General features: G+C 34.3%; 2 protein-coding genes across 2 annotated transcripts; one reads left to right on the forward strand and one right to left on the reverse strand.

Annotated features, from left to right (window-relative positions):
• Positions 1 to 3974: 3974 nt before the first annotated feature.
• Positions 3975 to 5274, forward strand: LOC123722088. Its single transcript, XM_045682592.1, has one exon. It carries the CDS (start codon positions 4042 to 4044, stop codon positions 5272 to 5274), a length of 1233 nt encoding a protein of 410 aa, XP_045538548.1. The 5' UTR covers positions 3975 to 4041.
• An 8217-nt stretch (positions 5275 to 13491) lies between these two features.
• LOC106708254 (trypsin beta) lies at positions 13492 to 14346 on the reverse strand. Its single transcript, XM_014499734.2, has one exon. It carries the CDS (start codon positions 14344 to 14346, stop codon positions 13492 to 13494), a length of 855 nt encoding a protein of 284 aa, XP_014355220.1.
• Positions 14347 to 14763: the final 417 nt, after the last annotated feature.

Raw genomic sequence — 14763 nt, forward strand, 5'->3', positions numbered from 1 at the left:
ATTAGCCAAGTTGGCAGAGATTAACGCCAAGTATTGATTTTTCCGTACAGCTGTGATTCACGCCTTCACGAAACGTAATCGACAGGAGTTTCGCGCAAAGTTGTATCACCAAGCTTGAGTCATCGATATTTTTGTTCTTCTTTGCTGTTTAATTCAGCGTTATTTTGAAACATAGAACAAGACTACGAGACGATCGAGTTGAAAGCAAGATTGTAATTAAATACAATATTTCTGGAAACTAAGATTCAATGTAAAGAAATAAAGAAGTAAAAAATGTAAAATATTTTAAGTATATCAAAGTAATCTTAAATACATTATGCAAATGCAAAAAGAAACTATTTTCAGCTCTTAAGAATAACCGAGAACTGTTTATTATTCAGTTTTCCTGGGACAGGACTTTTAGTAATAATGAAGCATTTTACAAAGTAAAAAATATTTATGCTAGTGTAAATATTGACTCTTTTCAAGTTAAGTTTTTATTTTAAGCATAATCTAGGTCAAGGAATAATCTTACTATAATTCTTTTCAACACTAGATGGCGCTGTATTTATTTAAGTTAAACTTGCAGAATAAATTAATAAAGAACCTTGTTTTAATAGGCACACGAAATTAACATGCACTATGTTAATTTAACAATGTTATTCTTTCAGCTCTCAGGTTCAAATTCAAGTTATAAATGGAAAAAGTTTTTTACATATAGTATAATTGAATTTTTGATAAAATCTCTTCGGCAATACTATTTTTATCTGGCTGGTTTTGGTGTCATTTAAAGTTTAAATTTAAAAAAAAAGTAATTTCCAAATTCAAATTAGGAAAATGTGTGATTTTCGTTTGTTTTTCTTAGGATCAAGATGAGTGGATTTAATAAAGAAATTCGATATATATTAAAAACTAGCTTTTACCCGCGACTCCATCCGCGCGGAATAAAAAATAGAAAACGGGGTAAAAAATTATCCTATGTCCGTATCCTGGTTCTAAGCTACCTGCACACCAATTTTCAGTCAAATCGATTCAGCCGTTCTTGAGTTATAAATAGTGTAACTAACACGACTTTCTTTTATATATAGATTTACTACAAAAAAGATAAAAACGCAACACAAGTCGCAAAAAAAATTGTGATGTTTATGGACTTAGTGGAATGACTGTGAGAATAGCACAAATTTGGTTAAAGCGTTTTCAATTCTGAAATTTTGATGTCATAGATGCAAGTCGTTCTGGTCGCCCTGTTACGAACAAAATGTATGCCATTTTTGAAAAAGTATTACCAGAAACGACCTACCAGTAGTTACGATGTAACTGAAGAACTAGAAATTAACAACAAAACATATATAGCAGAAGTTCCAAAATTTATATAGCAGTGGGATCATGTCCTTAAATGCGAAAATCTTTTTTCCTAACCTAATATTACATAGTGTATCCGTTAATTCTATGTATTTCAAGGAATATTCGACTGCAAAACGTAACTTATTTATATAATTTCGTTTTGTAGTAAAATGTCTATGTTGTCATTTGTCACCCTTACGCTTTAGTTGAGCCGTCGGAGGGGTAGACAGAGTTATGAATATTTTTATTGTTATGCGAGGGGAGTAAAGTCTATTGCACAATAACTTTCATTGAGCCGCTAAATGTACGACGACGTTTACAGGTACAGTCAAGATTAAAACGTTAATTACAGCATTGTATTTAATTTGTTCGATCTACCGATGCTGCAAAACAATCTCTGGTAGGTGTCCGATTCACTGATCGGTTTAACTGAGTTTTCTCGTGATTTCAACACAAAAAATGTGATCTTTGCCATTGCCAAATTAAAGGGTTATATATCACATTCTGTATTCAGTAATCGTGTCCGTAATCAGTGATCAGCTCTGTACCGGTTCTGAAGTTCAGATACTGACCTGAACGGTTTACTGATCTGCTTCATACATGCGAGCGGGTCATCAATTTTATATGAGAGGATTACTTTAAACTCTTTTTTTTTTCAACTTTTATTTTTCAATTTATATCTATCTATATATATAAAAGAAAGTCGTGTTAGTTACACCATTTATAACTCAAGAACGGCTGAATCGATTTGACTGAAAATTGGTGGGCAGGTAGCTTAGAACCAGGAAACGGACATAGGATTATTTTTACCCCGTTTTCTATTTTTTATTCCGCGCGGACGGAGTCGCGGGCAAAAGCTAGTTAATAATAAAACAAAGAGGTTATTTATTTCCTCTGCGACTGTACATGCTCGGTTTTATGAACGATGGTAATGTCTTAACTTTTTAATTATAATGTATCCGATATAATAATGATGATGGTAACATAGATGATATTCATTTAATCTTAATACTCGTATAGAAGGAAGAATAAGTAAGTGTATTTAAGAAAAGTATATTTTGACTTAAGAATACAGGAATAAATAATGAATGAATATAGGAAAATCACTAAAGGAGTCCGCGCGGAATAATAAAAAATAAATTGAATTTTACTTAGGCTATGTGTTCTTCCAGACTATGTTCTACAACTATGCCAAATTTCAGCGAGATCCATGCAGCCGTTCTGAAGATCTTAAAGCCGTCTTTCTAATAGTCCATTCATCCATGCATCCATCCATCAATACATCCAAACATTCGCATTTATAATATTACAAAGATTAAAAAATATAATTATTATGTAAATAAAATTAAAATATTACGAGTAAATGTTGTAAATAAAAAAACTAATAATTTAATTAAAGAATAAACAATATTATTATCTAGACACAGGGGCTTAGATGCTTTATTTACAGAAGACTGTCTGCTTTCCGCCACGCGGTGATTTTGGAATTTAGTCCTCAAACTAAACCCTAATTATTCCTATATAATTTTCGGATAACACCGCCTAAATAGCACATTGCGAAATTCGTTCTACACTATTAAATATAGACAGATCTCAAAACCGATATGGCCCTAGCAAAGAGGAACTATTCTCTGCCTAAATAATGTAAGATTAAGATGAAGCCTTCAGTATTATTTACTGGTTAAGCGAGAGTCCAAGGGACAGCGACATTTTTCTCGCTCTAAAAGACTTTTCTCTTACCCTTATAGAGGCTTCTCGCATATCCAGTTCTCGCTTAACCAGGTTCCATTGTATTTCTCTGTTTTCCAATTTTAAAATAAAAGAGTATAGGAGATTTATATTTAAAAAACTAACATTTCTTAAGTGTTGTCTAGCCAGTTATGTTGGACGCTCGCCCCTCAGCCTTAGATTAGGGCTCTGCACTTAAAGGTGCAGCGTCATAGTTTTAAGAATTAGAGTATAAGATTTACTAACATTAGTTTTAAGAAATTAGATTATAACTTCCTCAATAACTTCCTAAACGATTAGAAGTAAGCAAACCTTTAATATTGTTCTAGCCTTCAAATCGGCAGGACGTATTCGCTAGTTTAGATAATATTGTTCTCGCCTTCGCATCGGCAGGACGTATTCGCTAGTTAAGTCCTAATTAAATGTATTTCTTTAATTAGTAGTTTATAAGTCTTAATTAAATGTATTTCTTTAATTAATAGTTTTAATAAATAAAGTTAGTTTTTAAAAACACACTAAGGGCATATAGAAACAAGACTGGCGCTGCGGACAGGATACGCTCGTTAACAGTAGTGTTGTCTTTCGTATTTGGGTATCCAAATTTGCCTGAATTTACGTGAGTGCGACGCGATTAATACTGGAGCGTTTCCTAAATCAAATAAATTTGTCTTTTTCGAGTAAAACCTAGTGGTGTCAACATGGGATTAGCAGTCGGTTGGTGAGTACAACTTTTTGCCTTCCTTATCATCCTATTCCATGTATATTCTTGAAGTTAAAATCCTTCGTTAGAAATTTAAGTCTATTAAATTGTGCTATTTGAGATAAGACTTTTCTCGGTAGCGCGTTATCTGGTTTTTAGCCATAACAACTCCACATCGTTGTATGGTATTGTAGCATTAAGTTATAACATTATTTCGTGTGTGATTATTTTATATTTAATTTGTGTATTTCTAGTTTATAACTGTGTAATTAATTTTAAGTGCTATAAAAATGGAAGTTCAAATAAAGCCCATTCCCGAGACAATGTTAAAAATCATCCCTATTTTTGAAGGAGATAATAGACATTTAAATTTATACATAAGAAAATGTGAATATGTAATCGAAAGATATCGCGGTAATGACGAACAAAATTTATATGTATACCACGTTGTTACTAGCCGTTTATCAGGTAATGCAGCCGCGTTATTATCTGAAAGAGACGATATAGTGACATGGTCACAATTAAAAGATTTACTAGAGCAACACTTTGGTGATCCTAGAAGTGAAGAATGCATAAATATCGAACTTGAGAGTTTAAAAATTAATCCCGGCGAAACATACCTTTCTTTTTGTAATAGGATTCAGACAGTACGATCTAATTTAATTTCAAAAGTAAATACCCATACAAATCAGGAATTAAAAACTGCTAAAATTGCCATTTATAATAATACGGCCTTAAACGTCTTTTTATATAATTTGCCAGAGAATATGGTACGTATAGTGCGTTTAAAATCACCCTCTACACTAGAAGCCGCATTAAGTGTGGTCCTTGAAGAAGTAAATTTCCATGATCAATACACTTTAAGAAATAAAATGTACGGATCTTCAACTAAGCCCGCGCAACATTCGAATCATTTAATGCCATCGCATCCACCCATTGGATTACGTTACAAGCCTAACTTGCAACAAATACCAAGTAGAACGCAACAAATTTTTGGTAATTCCGTTAATCAAAATTCCGGTTTCCGTTTACCTCAACCTGGGTTCCGGCCACCAATAAAAGGTTTTAGTAATCATCCCCAAGGTCAACAGTTTGGCTACCGCCCTCAGTTACAACAGTTTGGCTACCGCCCTCAGTTACAACAGTTTGGCTACCGCCCTCAGTTACAACAGTTTGGCTATCGTCCTCAGTTAACCCAACAATTCGGTTATAAACCCCCAATAGGACAGACATCCTTTAATAAATCCATGCCCCCACAACAGTTTCAAACAGACGTATCAATGCGTACTGCCCCACTTAATAATAATGCCTTTAAAGTTAACGAACTTACGGAATCAGATTACGTAAACGAAGATTATTATTACGACCACAATTACTATGAGCAACATCAATACAATACAGACAACTACGATGAATACCCCATTGAAAATGATACCGACGAAAGTATGAACAACCCTAATCAAGTTAACACTGACCAAAACCACCCTTTCGAGAAACAAGCCTCTCTCCCGAACAACACATAGAGTTAAATTGCGACCCAAGTCTAAAACTCCCATATATTTATATACCAGAAATAAATGCAAAAATGATGATAGATACCGGTAGTACAAGATCCTTTCTTAGCCCTTCAAAAGCTTACCAATATTTTCCTGAATACATTAATTACGAACCCTTTAAAGTAGTCAGTACACATTCATCAAGCCAACATAACCAGGTCGCACAAATACCCCTTTTTCCAACCTTCCAAAGTAACGACGAACACAAATTCTATTTATATGACGTTGACAAAAGATATGATGGACTCATAGGTAATGATTTGTTAAAGCAACTAGATGCGGTCATTGATTTAAAAAACTTGAAATTACATACTAATACGACATCTATTACTATAATCAACAACAACTTAGATTATGTCTTACAATTACAACCGCGTAGTGAACAGCGAGTTAAGGTCCCCACAGACCAATATTCCGGCCATGCTATACTTGATTATTGTGAATTTCAACCCAACGTAAGAATGCCTTCAGCAATAGTAAATTGTACCAATGGATATGCTACTACGGTTATCCAAAATACTTCTAATAAATCAGTTACTTTAACATTCTCAAGACCACTAAAAGTGACGACATATGACGACGTACAATGTAATATAAATTTTATGACGGACAACGATAACAAACAGACTGACGACTTATTAGATAAAAATTTACGTAACAAACTTAGACTGGAACATACTAATGACGAAGAAAGACACAAGATACAAAACCTTTGTAATGAATATAAAGACATCTTCTATTGTGAAGACATTCCATTATCATTCTCTAGCCAAGTCAAACATGAAATTAGAACGCGTAACGATGATCCTATATATGTGAAACCTTATAGATTAGCTCCTTTCCAAAATCAAGAAATAAATAGACAAGTCGAACAGCTATTACATGACAATGTCATACAGGAATCGCATTCACCGTGGAATGCACCTGTCCATTTAGTGCCTAAAAAGCCTGACGCATCAGGACAACAGAAGTACCGAATGGTGATAGACTTTAGACGATTAAACGAAATAACCATAGACGATAAATATCCCTTGCCCAACATTACAGACTTATTCGATAAATTAGGTAAAAGCACATACTTCAGCACGCTAGATCTCGCTAGTGGTTATCATCAATTAGAAGTTAAGCCCGAGGATAGACAGAAAACAGCCTTCAGCACACAACACGGACATTTTGAGTTTACCCGAATGCCGTTTGGTTTAAAAACAGCTCCTGCAACATTCCAAAGAGCCATGGATAGTGTTCTAAGAGGTCTTCAGGGAATCCATTGTATGATCTATCTTGATGACGTAATTGTATTCTCATCCAGTCTCGATGAACACATTCAAAAGTTACGAACCATTTTTGACAGATTCCGACAGACAAATTTTAAGATTCAACTTGATAAATCCGAATTCTTACGTAAAGAGGTATTGTATCTTGGACATACTATAACTAAAGACGGACTACGACCAAATAACGACAAGATAAAAGCAGTACTTGACTATCCCCTTCCCAAGACTACAACTGAAATTAAAAGTTTCCTAGGTTTGATAGGCTACTATCGACGATTTATCAAAGATTTTTCCAAAATTACTCAACCATTAACCTCGTGTCTCAAAAAGCGAAATAGAATCGTTATAGATCAAAAGTACATTGACGCATTCAACAAGTGTAAAGAACTTTTAACTAACGCCCCACTTTTGCAATATCCAGATTATTCAAAACCATTCATTCTAACAACTGACGCGTCTAACGTCGCCCTAGGCGCAGTATTGTCACAAGGACAGGTAGGCAGTGACAAGCCTATTGCGTACGCGAGTCGCACCCTTAGCGACACCGAGTCACGATATAGTACAATAGAAAAAGAGCTATTATCCATTGTCTGGGCTGTAAAGCATTTCCGCCCATATCTCTATGGAAGAAAGTTCATAATTTATACTGATCACAGACCCCTTGCTTGGTTAAATTCATTAAAAGATCCTAGTAGTAAACTAACCAGATGGAGACTCCGACTACAAGACTACGATTTTGACATTATATATAAAAACGGAAAACAAAACACAAACGCTGACGCTCTCTCCCGCATAAAACTTAACGCCCTTGACTCTGACGACGACTCTATGAAGGTTAACATAGATCCGAACTATCAAGCTAAAATTTCCGAAATAGTAGAGGAACTCGAAAAACATTGTGCTAAGAAACAAAACCGACATGATTCCTCGACCATAACAATTTCCGATAAAAGTGCCACAATTAGCCCCACTGATAGATCTGAAACACTTTCTGTAGCAAGCACTGTCAAATCTAACAAACATCGTACAAATACACCCTTAGGCTACCCCGTTAGGTCACCTTCGAACTCTAACAATTCACAAACAATTCATTCAGCACCTGATTTAGAGCCTATCGGAATTCCCATATTAAAAGAAGCAATAGATACTAAGCCTAATCAAATTTTAGTTCACTCCTGGTTTAAATCCGAATTTCAAGTTAAAAATTTATCGCATAATCAACAGAAAATCTTAGAAGTTTTTATGCCAATCGGTAATGATGATTTAATTAAACAATTTTTAAAGGAATACATAAAGCCGAAAGTTAAATATTTTATATACTTTGAGGAGGAAGAACATAGACATCAATTTAGCAGAGTAGTTATACAGTTATTTAAGAAAGATCAGGTTAAATTAATAGAATGTACAGAGCGAGTAATAAGAATAGAAGACGAAGAGGAACAACGTGCGATAATTCTTAAATATCATGAAGGAAAACAATGCCACCGTGGTATTAAGGAAACACTAGTTAGATTACGTAGAACTTACTTTTGGGAGAAAATGCAGGAAACTGTATCAGCCGTTATTAATGCATGTACCCTTTGTAAACGAATGAAGTATGATCGCAAACCCTTAAAGCCATTCTTACAGTTAACACAAACTCAAGACGCCCCTTTTCAAGAAGTTTTTATCGATATATTTAGTATTGAAAGCAAGTATTATCTCACATTAGTCGATTCATTTAGCAAATTAGGACAAGCGATTGAAATTACAAACAGATCAACTCCTGAAGTAATTAGAGCCCTCATGAAATACTTTGCATTTTACGGTATTCCCAAAAGAATTAGTGCCGATCCAGGAATGGAATTTAACAATGTTTTATTAAAAGAATTCCTTAGTTTACACAAAATCGAACTCCACATTAGCACTCCCCGAAATCCTAATTCCATGGGACTTATTGAACGTTTTCATTCAACATTAATTGAAATTTACCGACTTGCGAAATATGAGAGGAAGTGCACCGATGCTGCCTCTGTAATGACTTACTCCATCATCGCCTATAATAACACTATTCACACGACAACCGGCCTTACGCCTTTTGAAGTGACATTCGGTCACACTGATTCAGATAGCCCATTCAATACTCATTTTGAAAAAAGTTACACACAACAACTCGTCCGAGATCATGCTAAACGTACAAAGTTTCTATATAAACATTTAGCGGAAAGCATGTTAGATAAAAAGGAAAAGATTAGAGAAAAGAGAGGAGGAGAAGGCGAAATTCAATTTAATAAAGATGATACCATTTTTGCTAAAGCAGTCAACACCCGGAATAGTAAAGATAAAGCCAAATACACAAAAGCAAAAATCATAGGTCCCATAGAAAGAAACGTAGTCCCCGTACAAATAGGAGAACGAGAAACGAGAGTCCCTATTAAAAATATAAAACGACCTTCACAGGTGGTGGCTGATGTTGATAGGCGCACCGTCGCTGGCCCTTCATCTGAAATCACTTGAAGGCAATCCTGGAATCTTACCCGTTAAGAAAGGAAGTGCGTATTTACAAAAAGACCATTGGACAATATTAAAAGTTCTAAATTTAGACCAATTATATACCGATCTTATTAATATCGATACAAACTATCAAGTATTAGAAAACTTGTTAAATCATAATCGTTCCATACCTCTAGAATTTCTTTCTCTTGAGAAACATGTTCAATATCATCGTTTTATTACATTTGAAAAGTACAGCCAACTTGTTCCTCAGCGTCTGAAAAGAGGCCTAGTTGATCCCTTAGGTTCTTTAATAAAAATTATTACCGGCAACCTTGATCACGAAGACGCTCTCAAGTACGATAAGCTTACCACAGAATTAAATAAAAACCAAATTGTTATCTCTAACAGGCTCACTTTAATCACTAAAATAATAGATGGTTTAATTAATAATACAGACCTAGTTAATACTAATATTAGACAGTTAGAAGAGAGACTTAAAATCTTTGAAACAGAATTGAGAACTCAAAAGAATTGGATATTTGGCACATATTTAATGGGATTACTTAATTTGTTTATCAATAATTATCGTACAATATTCATTAAGTTAAGTGAAATTGAAACAGCCTTAGCTCTAAGCAAATTGTCAGTTTTACATCAAAGCATTGTAAACCCTACTGAATTATTAGGTCATCTACAAGCTATATCTTTGTATGGTAATTTATTGTATACGCCTACTGAAATGAATTTAGTAAAAATTGAAGAAACCATTATTGTAAAATCGTATATTAAGAAAAACCAGATAACGTTCATATTGGAAATTCCTCTTATTCATAATGTAACTTATAATTATTATAAAATCTATTCCTTACCCATCTATAATGAAAAGATAAACCTCACTATTACCATATTTCCTAATTACCCCTTCCTCATGGCAAAAGGTACGAAAACTATTCCGATTGTAAAACCTTGTCGCACCCTAGCCGCTGGAGAAGAGTTTCTTTGCACAGACAATGATAGAGCTCTATATGCAGAACCTACATGTTTGGAACAATTAATAACATTCAAAAATATCTCTAACTGTCAACAACGATCTATATTAATTGAGAACCCAAAGGTACAACAAGTAGATGACGAAAATTGGATCCTGTACAGTCGCACAGAAATCACCGTGTTACAAAATTGCAAAGACGATATTACTAGATTCTCTGTTTTTGGAACATATATGATGACCCTAAATGAACCCTGCGAGATCGTAGTGGACAATATTAAAATTTACCATCACTCCGCCTACTCCATGAATGCCGAGATTGAGCCAATGCCCATAGTGAGCCTGCCACAACTACATAGCGACATCGATACATTATCCGGTGCACATGCACTCGATATAAAGGACGTCAACCTCGACGAGATCAAGTACATGTCACACGCGTTGAAAAACAGTGAATTAGTGCATAGTGTTACAAGTGTTACCAATGTGTACAGCTCTAGCTGGTTTATACTTACTTGTGTTCTAATGTGCATCTTTATAATTTCTGCATTAATAATTTTAAGAAAATATTTGTCAAAATTTGTATGTTTGCAAAATTATCGGAAAAGCCGTAAAAACGACAAATCCGATAATTTCGCTCTTGAGGGGGGAAAAGTTATGTTGGACGCTCGCCCCTCAGCCTTAGATTAGGGCTCTGCACTTAAAGGTGCAGCGTCATAGTTTTAAGAATTAGAGTATAAGATTTACTAACATTAGTTTTAAGAAATTAGATTATAACTTCCTCAATAACTTCCTAAACGATTAGAAGTAAGCAAACCTTTAATATTGTTCTAGCCTTCAAATCGGCAGGACGTATTCGCTAGTTTAGATAATATTGTTCTCGCCTTCGCATCGGCAGGACGTATTCGCTAGTTAAGTCCTAATTAAATGTATTTCTTTAATTAGTAGTTTATAAGTCTTAATTAAATGTATTTCTTTAATTAATAGTTTTAATAAATAAAGTTAGTTTTTAAAAACACACTAAGGGCATATAGAAACAAGACTAGCCTCTGTATCCGTTGATGTTTACAGTCGATATGTTTTTATATGTGAACAACGGGGCGCCGGCGTCGGCGAGTAAATCACGCGTCACTAGCACATGAATCACAACATCCCCCACTCGCTAAGATATCTGGATGCAATAAAAGATAGCGGCCCTCCCCGCTATCACGCATTTGTTACTATTTCTCTAGATACGTGACCGATTGTTTTGTTACAGAGTAATATAAACACAGAGCTTGCGCGCTTCTTTTTTCATGTCTTTTTTTTGTTACTATAATATCGAGCCTCAACAAATCTTAATCAGATAATGAATTTGTTGAGATTAACCTGAAAATTTTACCTTTTTCAATAGTGAAAGTTCTACGAATATATTTATTTCTCAGTAATATAGAAAACGGACGCGCTATCGTGGTTATCAGATATTAATAAATGTGTTACGATTGATTAAGTATGTACGTATAAAAAGATGGTGAAAATAGCCATTAACAAATCTGTCACATACATAGTATAATTTGGATTTGTTAATTACTATTGGTAATGACGGTACACAGTAAAAGTTGACCATGAACGTTATTGCATAGCCTCTGTTGTATAGCTAGTCTGTGTAAAAAAACGTTTTAGGACTCGTGTACACGCGTCAATATAATCAATGCGCCCGGTTCAAATGTAGACTAAAATTGTATGAATGATTTTTCCTTAGGGTTGGCTACGATCCGATATCGACACAAGTTTTTGTACTCCAGCGTAATGTAGATAAACATCTCAATGGCCTGTTTTATTCTGCAATTCGGCAAGATTAAGTCGCTTTCCCGCTGCGCGATAGATAAATAAGAACAAGTTTAGAACGAAACTGAGAATAAATTATTAGGGACTCTTGAGATATTGAATCATATGAGATCTATATTGCTTGTTCTAGAAACAGTAAAGTTTGTAAAAACAATATTAGAATATTGAGTTCTCATATTTTACAAATACCCACCAAGTTCACCTTAGTATTTTTCGTGAAACTGAATTGATTGTTGCAACCAGATATGACGTAGAAATGACATAAAAAAAATTGGCGAGTTTTTATATAAAAACTGCAACTGCAATGAAGTAAATTTTAAAAAATTTTAAGTTATGAAGTGGCGTTGTGTGCACGTTTCCTTTAAATACAAACCGACGCGATTCCTAACCTCCATAACCTAGGATGACTGTTGTTTACCTTAGTGATAGGTAGATTAGTGACAGGGGACAATTTGTTAACAGTGAAAGAACTTAAACTTATGATAATCAAGTGACATAGTAAGTACCTAATATATTTACCTAATATGTTTAGTTCTCTTTTTCATATTAATTTTACATTGCAAAGTTTTTCGTGTAATTTAACCTATACAATGTTGTAAACTTTGAATGACTAGGTACTTATTTACCATGGAGATCAAATATCTAATCGTTTAAAGACAGTTTTTCTTAGTAAACAATAAACAAATGCTCATGTTACGTGGTTAAGGGAATGCAGCGTCGACTAAATCTTAACAAATAGCCGGTCTTCGCTTAGGACTAGAGCCATACAGTTGCTAGAAGAGAAAAAATATTGTGTAATATACTTATTTGTATTATAAAAATATGAATTAAATTAATTTGAAATTGAGTTGTATCGTGTATGGTACAAATAGTTAATTTGTTTATTTTTTATTGTTAACATAAATTATATGCGTGACTTCGTTTTATACGACTGTTTTTCGATTTCAATAGCTGTAAATGTTGTCTACCGTAATTAAACTTCTTTTTTATAATTCATGCTACTTTTGTTTACGCTTTAACATATTAGTTTTAACTTTAGCTTATTTTACGTAAGTTCACGATAAAATAAAAAGTGGGTAAACATATACATAATCTTTGTATCTAGGAACGGGCAATAATCGTGTCTAATAATCTATAGTTCTATGTCATGCATCCCCTTGATCAAGACGGCACTTAAGGAATCAATAAGTTGTAAATATTTGCCATGTCTTGTAAATATAGTGATGGAAAATCTATAATCTGTGTCTTTTAATATAAAATTCCTTTATTAAAATTGCGAATAATATAAAAACCAACTAATCGATTAATCTCCGATGTTCTAAAATATTTACAGCCTGTTACATGTAAGTACTCGCAAATTGTAAGATTATTTTCATCTTTCGATTTGACTCTTCTCTTGTTATCTTATTTCTTACTTAATCGTACTAATATTATAAATGCGAATGTTTAGATGGATGGATGTTTGTTTGAAAGTATCTCCGGAACGGATCTTGATGAAATTTGGCATAGATGTAGAACATAGTCTGGAAGAACACATAGGCTACTTATTAAGGTTTTTTAATTCCGAGCGGACGGAGTCGCGGGCGACAGCTAGTTTATAGTAAAAATTCAAATATATGTTTATCCATATAACGGAGTATGTGTAATTCTTAAAATCCATTTGGCATGATACGATACATTGGTAAACACCAGTAGTTTGAGATCGCAGTCCTTTGGCTTCATCGCTAGTATCCCGACGAGCTTATCCCCCGAGTACAGCGGTCCGAATTCGTGAATAAAGCAGTCTTCGTAGTCAGACATGTCAACACAGATCAGACTATCGTCAATCTTGACGCCGTAGCTCTCGAAACATTTGTGATTTTTCGCGATTTTCACTTCAAACTTATCGAAGTTATTGGTCAAATAAACCTGCTTACTCATCGTCGATACAGTCTTCCAAACATTAGCTTCGATGTCTTTTGCTTCATTGCTATCTATCGTAGAAGATTTCGCGATCGCTGGATAAGAATCCAGGTTCAATTTAGCAACTGCGATATCGTTTTTGCCAGATGGATCACTCGCATTATACTTTTCGTTGATTCTCCAGAAGAGAATAGGATATGTATGCGTGTAATTTTTTATATAGTCTTGTAGAAGTAGAATTCTGTGTGTCGCGCCCGGTTTTCTACAGTGAGCGGATGTTACGACCCATTTGACGAGTATGACGCTTCCGAAACACGCGAACGACCAGGTGTCGGATGAGTTTCTAGTTATTGCGGCGACGTAGGGGAATCTTTCAGCTATGGGCAGCGTATAATTATCATTAAGAGCGAACACACCAATAGACTTGGCCACTTCGTAGACTCCTTCGTTCCCGGGCATGTATTCTCTCTTCCTGTCCTCCACTGTGATGTCTGTAGCAAACTTCACCATCACGCACACAGCCATTATAGCGACGAAGATTATTATAGTTAAGATTATGCATGCGGCTTTCATTGTGTATAAAATTAGTCAAAAAAATCCGATGTCATAGTGTTTGGCATATCTCAAAAAGACTTTTATTGTTTTCTAAAAGCTTGATAGATAGTGTAATAGACAACACGCAACAAAAGTTTGGGTTTTATCGATATAATAAAATCGTTTTATGTATTTTTCTTCTCTTATAAGTCATTTACTTAAGTAATTTAAGTACATATTACATGATAATATATAATTATAAATAAGTCGTACTCAAAAATAGAAATGCAGATAGTCATCTGGTAGAATTTGTATATGAATTTTACGAGATATTTTATTTGTTGGAACGAATCGTATCACCACAGCTGCAGACAACTGAATATACTCGTAAATTTATTTCACATTCAAATCTAAACCTTATGCCGTTAGTTTAAATATCAAATTGCAAATAAAAGA

The sequence above is a fragment of the Papilio machaon genome, chromosome 19 (assembly GCF_912999745.1).
Source record: "Papilio machaon chromosome 19, ilPapMach1.1, whole genome shotgun sequence".
Classification (NCBI taxonomy): Eukaryota; Metazoa; Arthropoda; class Insecta; order Lepidoptera; family Papilionidae; genus Papilio; species Papilio machaon.